At 38.4% G+C, this 13,117-nt stretch overlaps 1 protein-coding gene across 2 annotated transcripts in view; it reads right to left on the bottom strand.

Moving 5' to 3' along the window:
• LOC128696661 (lon protease homolog 2, peroxisomal) overlaps positions 1-5,854 on the bottom strand; it is a 55,657-nt gene extending 49,803 nt beyond the window's left edge. The window contains exons 1-2 of one of the 2 annotated variants that reach the window (XM_070094473.1): positions 5,679-5,854; positions 886-970 (exon numbers count right to left, since the gene is read on the bottom strand). In XM_070094473.1, coding sequence (XP_069950574.1) covers positions 886-970; positions 5,679-5,788 — 195 coding nt within the window. In that variant the 5' untranslated portion in view covers positions 5,789-5,854. The remainder of the gene's footprint in view (positions 1-885; positions 971-5,678) is intronic. The other variant, XM_070094471.1, reaches the window with a different exon arrangement.
• Between the last annotated feature and the right edge of the window lie 7,263 nt (positions 5,855-13,117).

Consider the following 13,117-nt stretch of genomic DNA (forward strand, 5'->3'; position numbering starts at 1 on the left):
GGCTGAGGAAGGGTTGTTGAGGTGGTTCGGACATGTAGAGAGAATGGAGCGAAACAGAATGACTTCAAGAGTGTATCAGTCTGTAGTGGAAGGAAGGCGGGGTAGGGGTCGGCCTAGGAAGGGTTGGAGGGAGGGGGTAAAGGAGGTTTTGTGTGCGAGGGGCTTGGACTTCCAGCAGGCATGCGTGAGCGTGTTTGATAGGAATGAATGGAGACAAATGGTTTTTAATACTTGACGTGCTGTTGGAGTGTGAGCAAAGTAACATTTATGAAGGGATTCAGGGAAACCGGCAGGCCGGACTTGAGTCCTGGAGATGGGAAGTACAGTGCCTGCACTCTGAAGGAGGGGTGTTAATGTTGCAGTTTAAAAACTGTAGTGTAAAGCACCCTTCTGGCAAGACAGTGATGGAGTGAATGATGGTGAAAGTTTTTCTTTTTCGGGCCACCCTGCCTTGGTGGGAATCGGCCGGTGTGATAATAAATAAATAATTCTGTATGTGTTTTGAGTTGTTCATGTCTTTAGCCCAGTTGAAGACCTTGTTAATATCTGGCTATAGTTTTTCAATGCCTCCTACTGAGGCATCTTCTACAATGATTTTGACATCAATTCACAAAAATGACAGAGCTGTGTTTTGGTTTATGTTTGTTTGCCATGAAAATTAAAAAATAAAGATAAAACTTTTCCAAAATATCCTTTTAGCAAAGCAATATCTACTAATCTACATAATTTCACAGTTCATTATAACTTTTATCTTATTTAGCTACTTTTTAGGAAAGCCTGCCAACTTTTGCTAAACTGTATAAATTATGCATATATGAAGGAATTACACACACATACACATATGCATGCACGCACGCACGTATGTATGCGCTAAAGGAAACTTACCTTGCCTGGCTCTTTGGTGACAATTCCAATAATAGTGCTGGCTAGCTTACTGCCAGATGTCAAACGAGATCGTACTAGGTTAATGCTGTCAAGAAATCATGCAAGATGTCAGTGCAAGTTTACTGCTGAATTAAAATAATTATTTCTTTAAAGTAGAACCAAAATTGCTACACAAAAGTGAAATCCATTACATACAGAACATCATATATAATACTGTACTGTACTTGAAAGCACATATAGTATTGTGTGTACATTACAGTATTAGTACTGCATGTACATACAGTAGTAATACTGTTTGGTATTAGTACTGTATGTTTGGTTCCAAAAAACTTTAAATTGATCCCAGTAAGCTAAATGGTAGTATACATCCATTGAGGACACTGCAGATCTCCAAGTAGGAATTAACCAAGTCTTTAAACGGGCTTCAGAAAACAATATGAAGTGCAACAAGACAAATTTCAATTAATCCGATATGGAAAACTTGAGGAAATAAAAACCGGATTAGAGTATAAAACAAATTCCAACCACATAATAGTGAAAAACTAATGTGAAAGACCTGAGAGTGATAATGTCAGAGAATCTCATTTTCAAAGATCACAACAATGTGTCTACCATATCCACTAGGAAAAGAACACGATGGATAATGAGAACCTTCAAAACCAGGGATGCCAATCCAATGATGATTCTCTTCAAATCACCTGTTCTCTCTAGGGTGGAATATTGCTGTATACTAATGGCTCCTTTAACCCTTAAACTGTCCAAACGTAGATCTACGTTTTTTCAACATTTGAAAGTATGTAAAAAAATTTCGATTTTTTTTTTACATTTGAAAACGTTTAAAAAAAACTTGATCTACTTTTTTTTTTGTTATATTTGAAAATATGTAAAAAAAATGTAGATCTACTTTTGGAGCACTACGCATGTGAACGTAAATCTGTTTGGACAGTTTAAGGGTTAAACCTGGAGTTTACCTGGAGAGAGTTCCGGGGGTCAACGCCCCCGTGGCCCGATCTGTGACCAGGCCTCCCGGTGGATCAGAGCCTGATCAACCAGGCTGTTACTGCTGGCTGCACGCAAACCAACGTACGAGCCACAGCCCGGCTGGTCAGGAACCGACTTTAGGTGCTTGTCCAGTGCCAGCTTGAAGACTGCCAGGGGTCTGTTGGTAATCCCCGTTATGTATGCTGGGAGGCAGTTGAACAGTCTCGGGCCCCTGACACTTATTGTATGGTCTCTTAACGTGCTAGTGACACCCCTGCTTTTCATTGGGGGGATGTTGCATCGTCTGCCAAGTCTTTTGCTTTCGTAGTGAGTGATTTTCGTGTGCAAGTTCGGTACTAGTCCCTCTAGGTCTAGGATTTTCCAGGTGTATATAATCATGTATCTCTCCCGCCTGCATTCCAGGGAATACAAGTTTAGGAACCTCAAGCGCTCCCAGTAATTGAGGTGTTTTATCTCCGTTATGCGCGCCGTGAAGGTTCTCTGTACATTTTCTAGGTCAGCAATTTCACCTGCCTTGAAAGGTGCTGTTAGTGTGCAGCAATATTCCTGCCTAGATAGAACAAGTGACCTGAAGAGTGTCATCATGGGCTTGGCATCCCTAGTTTTGAAGGTTCTCATTATCCATCCTGTCATTTTTCTAGCAGATGCGATTGATACAATGTTATGGTCCTTGAAGGTGAGATCCTCTGACATGATCACTCCCAGGTCTTTGACGTTGGTGTTTCGCTCTATTTTGTGGCCAGAATTTGTTTTGTACTCTGATGAAGTTTTAATTTCCTCGTGTTTACCATATCTGAGTAATTGAAATTTCTCATCGTTGAACTTCATATTGTTTTCTGCAGCCCACTGAAAGATTTGGTTGATGTTCGCCTGGAGCCTTGCAGTGTCTGCAATGGAAGACACTGTCATGCAGATTCGGGTGTCATCTGATATTTTTAAAGGCAGGTGAAATGACAGACCTGGAGAATATACAGAGAACTTTCACTGCACATGTAAGTACAATAAAGCACCTAAATTACTGGGAACAATTAAAGTCCCTTGACCTGTACTCCTTGTAACACAGGCAAGAAAGATACATGATAATTTACACCTGAAAAATCCTAGAAGTACTAGTCCCAAATCTGCAAACAGAAATCACTCCCTATGAAAGCAAAAGACTCGGCAGGCAGTGCAATATCCCCTCATTGAAAAGCAGGGGCACCATGAATACACAGAGACAACATAATAAATGTCAGGGGCCCAAGACTGTTAAACTGCCTCCCAGCATACATAAGGGAAATTACCATTAGACCCCTGGCTGTCTTCAAGAAAGAGCTGGACAGACACCTAAAGTCAAAACTTGACCAGCTGGGCTGGCCGGTTAGCATGCTGCTAGCAACAACAGCCTGGTTATTGAACAGACAATGATCCACTACCGGGCCTGGTAATGGACCAGGCCATGGAGGGGTGCTGACCCCAGAAACACACTCCAGGTATACAATTAATTTTTTACTAGATGCACAATCAGTGGATTTCTAATTAGCTCATACTCCATTCCACTTATCTGAAACCACTGCAAGCTCTTAGGGAAATAATCTTCAACTTCAAGAATAATACCATATCTAAATACATATACAGTATACCACAGTTATATACTGTACTGTATATAGTATATACGTAAAAGATTAGGCATGATATTTTATGCAATATATCTTTATTCAAAATACATAGCTATTTCTGGTAACTTATATTCAAAACTTTGTGATTTTTTTAAATCCAGCATATACCACAGATGAACCCTGAAATTTACAGGGATCAGGCTCTGGGAGGCAATGCCAATCCTGAAACTGTGGGTAATGAAATTTCACAAGGCCAATGTTTAAAATTTAAATCCCATACATATAACTAAAACAAGGGTGTTTTTGGACTGGTTCACATATTATAAGCTTTCTCATGAATGATATTTTATTAAAGCAGTCAAGAAGCTCCTGGTATTAAAATGCATTTTGTACATGCTCACCAGCAGTGGCTGCTCAACTCCACATGAGGCACAAAACTGTTTTTCCTTTGAGCATTTACCACTCTTGAAATTTTCTGACCCCATACTATACCCTGCATTTTATCAAAGTAATGGGACCCTGGAAGATGACTTATGCTGAGCCTTAACCAGAACTGCTGAGATGTATTACTTCAGATTTACTATAATTATATTAGAAACAAACACTAACCCCATTTAAGTCATCCAGCATTTTGTACCTCAGCAGAGCCTTCAATATCAGAGGAAGTCACTGAACTGATTTGAATGAATAAAGCAAATTTTCTGAAAATTCTCCACCTGATAAACTCTGCTATTATACCAAAATGATAAGCAAAATCTGCAGTTTCACTCTGGCTTTACCTTTCTGAAAGACATTACTCATTCAAAGATCAGTCATTCCTCACCTGACTAGCATCTGAATATTTTTTTTCACAAAAATTTCAAATCAAGTAAAGTGACCAAATGAACACTAACTCAAAAGTTGGTTCCAAGTTTGCTCTGTATTTATATTAAGGTTTTTAAATATTAAATACAATATATTTGTAAACCAGTAAATTAAACCTTTAATAAAGCTACTGCTAAAACTAGGCAGTGAAATGAGTAGAAGTATGATAACTGTTCTTACCTTACAAAATACTTTCAGGAACTTTCATTCTTAATTAAGAAGAACCCTTGAACAATGAAAATAAAGGCAAGAATTGATACACAGACAGCTAAGGAATTACAATGGTGTTGATTAATGTGTCAAGTCAATTCAGAGAGTGTTCCTGTTAGTTACTGTGTACAGTGAGGCATTTACAACCAAGTGCTGAAATTATTGTTAGTCACTATTACTACACATACTTTATTTATAGTATGACACATCAGGTCTATTTGCCAATCAATTCAGAGCTATTGCTAAAAAGCACCTCATTTCCCTAATTTATTTATTTTTATTTTATTTTATGTCTTTGCAAACAGTACATTGAGATTTTATATTTACAATAGTGGGTTGGAATGCAAAGAGAGCCTCTATTATGCCTGGAGCAATATATAACTGAAACAGAATACAATGTCAAACAAAACTAGAGTTCATCCAATACTGTTCATGTTCTTCTTCCATCCTGCCTTCAACTCCCATACAAAATTGGTAACACATCTTAGTCATTCATGTGGGAGCACTAAATCCACTGGGGTCATACAGTGCCTGGGGAATGAGTCAATCAGGTTTGATCAGAGGAGGGAGAGCTTCAACTCTTGGATCACGAGCTTTTCCCTAATATCAAGGCAGCAGCATGAAGGGCTGTGTTTCTAGTGTTATCATGGAATACAACCTCAGAGTTAATAATCAAAATAATCTTCACCCTAATAGCACCATTTTCATGACGACTTAACCTAGGATATTCCTATGATTCTCTGTAGCAACTTAAATTTTTATGTTTAATAAACATACAACCATTCTTACTCTTTAAGTATTTATTATTATACACCAAAATTTATAAGATAAAAGTCCATCTCTGTATAATATGTTTACAACAAGTCATCAAGGACCCAAGAGCAAACAAGTCATAACACACTATTTGACTATTTGATTATCATATTTAATTTACTATATAAATCCACTGTAAAAAAAAAAAATTAAATTCCATGTGTGGCTTAAATACAAATTTACATCAAGGAAAAACTTACTTCTGCGTCATATAGCTACAGTATATCTAGAGTGATAAGCTGATACACTGAAACTTCAATATTATAGTGTTATTTTGGATATTACAACATGATTAAGTTCACTCACTTCTTAACTGTAGTCACTGGTATCCTGATGGTGGATCCTGGAAGCAAGACACCATCAGCAACCACTATAAGAGGAAGTTTCTTAGGGATGGTGACGTGAGGCAGCCCCATCTTTAAGTCAACTGCAGCTGATAAACCGCTCTTCTGACTCTCCTCCTCCACTGACCTTGGACCTGCTGCCCCTCCACACTACTGACATTATTATTATTATTATTAATTATTATAATCAAGGGTGAAACGTTAAACCCGTAGGATTATACAGCGCCTATGGGAGGATGCGGAAGGTATTCAGGTTTAATACAGGGAACTGGAGCACGGATTCAATTCCCTAGATCATTTATTATTATTATTATAATCAAGGGGGAAGCGCTAAACCCGGAGGATTATACAGCGCCTGGGGGAGAATGTGAAAGGCATTCAGGCTTAATTCGGGGAACTGGAGCACAGATCCAATTCCCTAAATCAAGAGCCCCTCACCAACATCAAGGAACCTTCCTTGAGGGGTCCCTAGATCAAGAGCCCCTCACCAGCGTCAAGGAACCTTCTTTGAGAATAATAATAATAATAATAATAATAATTAATTAATCAATCAATCAAGTTTATTCTCTATAAAGATTACAATGCGGGGTTTACAGGTTTTGGATATTGTGTGGTTTACATGTTTTAAAATACTAATTACAGAGGGGGCCACTAGGACACCTAGCATGGCTAGGCATTTCGGGCAGACTTAAATTAATTCTTAACTCTAAATTAATATAGATTATGGAGAAGTTGGTATTAAGGCTAAGTGACTACATTATAGTTTGTGAGTTTAGCAATGTAAATGCTTTTGTTTTGGCACAAGAAGTGTGAATTGCTCATTACTCTAAAATTTGTTCATGATTGTAGCCATGTATAAACGTAAGTAACCATTCTTACAGTATTCATTACCTTTGTAACTTGTGAGTTCATTACCTTGTACCTAGTTCAGCCATCAAAACTTTGGGGCCCAGTACCTGGACCCATTATGTACCTCTGTAATCTGTAAATACCTTTGTAACTTGTCATGATTGTGACTAGACCTACCTGGAGTTCATTACCTTTGTAAATTGTGAATTCATTACCTCCGTAACTTGCTCAGCTATCAAAACTTTAAGGCCCAGTCCCTGGACCAATTATGTACCTCTGTAATCTTTTGACTACCGCCCACAGGATGGGTATGGGGTGCATAATAAACATATTAAACTAACTAACAATACACAGGTCATATATTGTAGTATCACAGGCAAACTTATGACTAGTTAGGATTCATTATTTTATGATTAAGATTCGTATTTCCGTGATTATAGGCAAGTGGGTGAGTGAGTGTAAGTGTGAACAGGTGGTTATCATGTAGTTAGATGTCGGGGTGTACCAGGGAGATAAGATGTTTTCTAACTGTAGTTTTGAAGGTGTTGAATGTGTCTGCAGTTCTAGAGTTTTCAGGTAGGGTGTTCCAGATTTTAGGCCCTTTGACATACATAAATTTTTTGTAAAGGTTTAGTCGGACACGGGGAATGTCATAGAGATGTTTGTGTCTGGTGTTATGCCTGTGGGTTCTATCACAACTATCAAGAATGCGTTTTATATCAAGGTTAATTGTGGAAAATACTGTATATATTTTCCAGAAATACAGTAGTTATATGTAAGATGGCCATACTGTATTTAAAAAAATTATATGGAAAATGGGAAACTGGACCTGCGCCTGCACAGACAGGACTCGCCATTTTTGTTTGAATTGGACACTAACGGTAGTGTATAATGGGAAGAATTTTTCGTGCTCTAGAGGTTAAAATTGGGTTGACACATCTCAAATAGGAGGCGAAATTGTTGGATGTGCATTCCTGCATAACTTGAGATATCAGGCGACTGGACAAGACAGCTCCAGGAACCTCAGAGAAGTCTGTTATGTTTAACTCTGGCCAGTGTTATTTTTATAGATAGACAGTGAGGTTTTCTGAGTATGATACACAGATGACAGCAAGGAAATGAGTGAGCTACTCAAGTCCCAATATGACTCAGTTTTTAGCAAGCCGCTAACCAGACAGAGTCGAAGATCAAAATTAATTTTTTATGAGAGAGCCACAGAATTTGGTTAACACAAGCCTATCTGATGTTATCCTGACGCCAAATGACTTCGAACAGGCGATAAATGACATGCCCATGCACTTTGCCCCAGGGCCAGACTCATGGAACTCCGTGTTCATCAAGAACTGCAAGAAGCCCCTATCACGAACCTTTACCATCCTATCCCTGGAACGCAGGCGGGAGAGATACATGATTATATACACCTGGAAAATCCTAGAGGGACTAGTGCCGAACTTGCACACGAAAATCACTCACTACGAAAGCAAAAGATTTGGCAGGCGATGCAACATCCCCCCAATGAAAAGCAGGGGTGTCACTAGCACGTTAAGAGACCATACAATAAGTGTCAGGGGCCCGAGACTGTTCAACTGCCTCCCAGCATACATAAGGGGGATTACCAACAGACCCCTGGCAGTCTTCAAGCTGGCACTGGACAAGCACCTAAAGTCGGTTCCTGACCAGCCGGGCTGTGGCTCATACGTTGGTTTGCATGCAGCCAGCAGCAACAGCCTGGTTGATCAGGCTCTGATCCACCAGGAGGCCTGGTCACAGACCGGGCCGCGGGGGCGTTGACCCCTGGAACTCTCTCCAGGTAAACTCCAGGTATAGAGAGGGAGCATGGACACGGGTTTAGAACAGGTCGCTCCTGTCTGTCTCAACTATTGGATCACTACGACAAGGTCCTAGATGCACTAGAAGACAAAAAGAATGCAGATGTAATATATACAGACTTTGCAAAAGCCTTCGACAAGTGTGACCATGGCGTAATAGCGCACAAAATGCGTGCTAAAGGAATAACGGGAAAAGTCGGTCGATGGATCTATAATTTCTTCACTAACAGAACATAGAGAGTAGTAGTCAACAGAGTAAAGTCCGAGGCAGCTACGGTGAAAAGCTCTGTTCCACAAGGCACAGTACTTGCTCCCATCTTGTTCCTGATCCTCATATCTGACATAGACAAGGATGTCAGCCACAGCACCGTGTCTTCCTTTGCAGATGACACCCGAATCTGCATGACAGTGTCTTCCATTGCAGACACTGCAAGGCTCCAGGCGGACATCAACCAAATCTTTCAGTGGGCTGCAGAAAACAATATGAAGTTTAACGATGAGAAGTTTCAATTACTCAGATATGGCAAACACGAGGAAATTAAATCGTCATCAGAGTACAAAACAAATTCTGGTCACAAAATAGAGCGAAACACCAACATCAAAGAAATGGGAGTGATCATGTCGGAGGATCTCACCTTCAAGGACCATAACATTGATCGCATCTGCTAGAAAAATGACAGGATGGATAATGAGAACCTTCAAAACTAGGGAGGCCAAGCCCATGATGACACTCTTCAGGTCACTTGTTCTATCTAGGCTGGAATATTGCTGCACACTAACAGCACCTTTCAAGGCAGGTGAAATTGCTGACCTAGAAAATGTACAGAGAACCTTCACGGCGCACATAACGGAGATAAAACACCTCAATTACAGGGAGCGCTTGAGGTTCCTGAACCTGTATTCCCTGGAATGCAGGCGGGAGAGATACATGATTATATACACCTGGAAAATCCTAGAGGGACTAGTACCGAACTTGCACACGAAAATCACTCACTATGAAAGCAAAAGACTTGGCAGACGATGCAACATCCCCCCAATGAAAAGCAGGGGTGTCACTAGCACGTTAAGAGACCATACAATAAGTGTCAGGGGCCCGAGACTGTTCAACTGCCTCCCAGCATACATAAGGGGGATTACCAACAGACCCCTGGCAGTCTTCAAGCTGGCACTGGACAAGCACCTAAAGTCGGTTCCTGACCAGCCGGGCTGTGGCTCGTACGTTGGGTTGCGTGCAGCCAACAGTAACAGCCTGGTTGATCAGGCTCTGATCCACCAGGAGGCCTGGTCACAGACCGGGCCGCGGGAGCGTTGACCCCCGGAACTCTCTCCAGGTAAACTCCAGGTAATTAATCTCCAGTCAAATTGGTGAGTTTTATGATTAAGATATATTCTTCTGTTGCATAAATGTGTATATATATATATATATATATATATATATATATATATATATATATATATATATATATATATATATATATATATATATATATATATATATGTATAATATATATATATATATATATAATCATTTATTATTTTTAATATACAGTCCACAAATTTATATATTTACCAGCATTCCTGGTGATGTATGATTCACTTAATTAATAGGTCCAGAGCAACTTGTGGATATGACAGTGGTAGGTATCGAAGGGGGACATTTTTTGCGACCTAGGTGTCCCAAATTCCTACTTGTCTAACTGATAAATAATAATTATCTTTGTTCATTTACTGTTATGTACATAATGATACATTCAGATAAATGCAATTTTCCACATATAATTTGGCCGTTGGTCCTTCTTGAACCGGAGGTAATTAGTGAAGTCATTAATTAGTTAATTACTTAATAATTATATGTGAAATGACAGGAGGTGGATGTTAAGTTCACAAATTTATTTAATGTGTAGTGGATTATAATTATTACAATATTAATTTTGATAACTCAAGTCTGGCTAAGTTTATATTAATTTGTATATTAATTTGATAAGATAATTCTGGCCAAGATTTATATCATTGTATGTGTAATTGATATATTAATGTGTATAATATTAATTTTGCTATGCCAAATTCTGGCAAGGATTTATTAATTTGTATAATATTAATTTTGATAAGCCAAGTCTGCCTAAAGGTTTGTTTGTATTAATGTACACTTGAAGTTTATATTATTTTCTTACATGTAATTGCTAAGCTCAAGTAGCTGGGATTTATTCAAAGGTAAGTTGTATCAGTGTTGTAAGTTGTAATCAGTGTTATTAATAAAGTTGAATTTAATACATTGCATCATGGCTGAAAATGAGTTAATTAATATAGAAGACAAACATATGGAATATAGAGTAAAGAAAGCATCACTACAGGCTAGAAAAGTTCATGTAACCAAGGCATATAATAAGTGCTTGGAATTAATGAATCAAGAAACTGTGAATACTGATGATTTCAAATTGTATTTAGATGCTTTAGGAAATAGATATGATTCATACAAATTATATTACAACAAATATGAAGGAGATTTATTAGTAAACTGTGTAGATGAGACTGAAATAGATCTTATGATTAATCAGTATTGTGAATTAGAGTAAAAAATTCTTTCTTGTAAAAGTCAGGCCTTGAATAAATTAAAATGTGTAAACCAGGCAGTTAATCAGTCTGCTCCAACAAATAATATGTCTTTGCCAAAACTCCCAGAACTATGCTTACCTGTATTTAATCCTGGAGAAAACTGGGAGGAGTTTTGGTCAATTTTTAAAGCAGCTGTGCATGACAGGAGTGACCTAGCCTATGTAACTAAATTATTTTACCTCAAAGGACAGGTAAGAGGAGATGCTCATATACTCATACAAGACTTTCCTAATGTAGATGACTCTTACAAGGAAGCAGTTGACTTGTTGAAAGTCACTTATGGTAATACAGAACAAAGTAGGTTGGATCTAGTGAATATCATTGTTAATTACACAACAGTAGCTAATGTAAAAATTGCTGCTAATGTTAATAATGATGGTTTTGCTGAAGTAGCCTTACCTGTGTTACAGATAAAAGTTGATGATAAAAGGCATAAATCAAAAAATGTAACTGCATTATTAGACCAGGGATCCCAACGCACTTTCATTAAACGTAAATGTCTTGATGGTATGAAAGTACAGATGGGAGATCCTACAACTCTAAAATTATCTGGTTTTCTCTCAGATAAAAGAGCTCAATTGTATGACACTGTTTATGTAACTGTCAGGTTGGGCAATGAGAAAAAATGTGTTAATGCAGTAATTGTAGATAGACTTCCAGAGAAAATATCTACAGTAGGGCTTTGTAAAGCTACAGAAAGTCTCTCACATAATGTAAATTTAGCACCTTCTGGTGTAAGTGATTCTGTAGGCCCAATAAATATTTTGATAGGTAGTGACTATTATGCCTCCTTTGTAAAGGGTATGGTAAAGAAATGTGGTGTCACCCTTTTGAAGACTGCTGGACACCAAGTAATGTATAGTAGGATTCCTCGTAATAATAATTCATGACTAGAGGAAACTACAAATACCATAACTGTGTGTCTTACTCATGAAATCGTACCCCAGTATAATTCTTCCATAGAGGATGGTGTTGAGCCAGTGCATAAATTGTGGGAATTAGACAGCATTGGAATAAATGTAAATGAAGAAGGTCCAGACGATTCTTTTACTCAGGAGCAATACCTGAGAGATGTAAAATTTGAATCTGGACAATACTGGGTACGACTTCCGTGGAGACTGAACCATCCAGAATTGCCCACTAATTACAGAATGGCATATGGACAGATAAAAGCTCAGCTCTGCGAACTGAGTAAGACACCAGAATTGTTAACTGCCTATAATGATATAATTGCTGAGCAGTTAATTAATAAATTTATAGAAGAGGTACCTCCTGAGCAAGCCAAAATTTATGGTCACTATTTGCCACATCACGGAGTGAAGAAGGATTCTAAGACCACTCCTTTGAGGATTGTGTTTAATTGTAGTTCCAGGAGTAACAAAAATGTACCTAGTTTAAATGACTGTTTGATGACAGGTCCGTCGTTGACGGAAAATTTAGGAGATGTCTTATTAAATTTCAGAGTGAAGCACTATGCCTTTACGGCTGACATAAGTAAAGCTTTCCTAAGAGTGGGTTTACAAGAGGCTGACCGGGATTGTACCCGCTTCTTATGGCCTGAGAATCCTATTGACCCACTTAGCCCTCTGAAAACCTTTTGCTTTAGGAGCGTGTTACTTGGTGCTACATCCAGTCCGTTCCTACTTCAAGCGACGATAAATGCACACCTTAAACGTATGGAAAGTCCACTGAGTAAAGTAATGAGCAAACAATTTTATGTGGATAATTTCCTCGGTGTGACGTCAACTGAAGAGGAACTGTTAATGACTTATGGAGAGGCTAATGAAATAATGCAAAGTGCAAATATGCCTCTGAGGGAATGGAATAGTAATTCGTCCAAATTAAAGGACAAAATAAGTAAAGATTTCCCTGGAGATGAAGTACCAAAATGTAGTAATGTATTGGGTTTAACTTGGGATACTGAGAGAGATTTGTTAACGTTAAAACCTAATAATTACAGTATGCCCAATAAATTAACTAAGAGAGTTTTGCTTGCTGAAGTTTCCAAATGTTTTGATCCACTAGGTTTAGTATCACCCCTTACTATAAGAGGGAAATTATTAATACAGGAAGCATGGAAACTTAAATGTGCTTGGGATGAAATTCTACC

Source organism: Cherax quadricarinatus, chromosome 46 (genome assembly GCF_038502225.1).
Source record: "Cherax quadricarinatus isolate ZL_2023a chromosome 46, ASM3850222v1, whole genome shotgun sequence".
NCBI lineage: Eukaryota > Metazoa > Arthropoda > Malacostraca > Decapoda > Parastacidae > Cherax > Cherax quadricarinatus.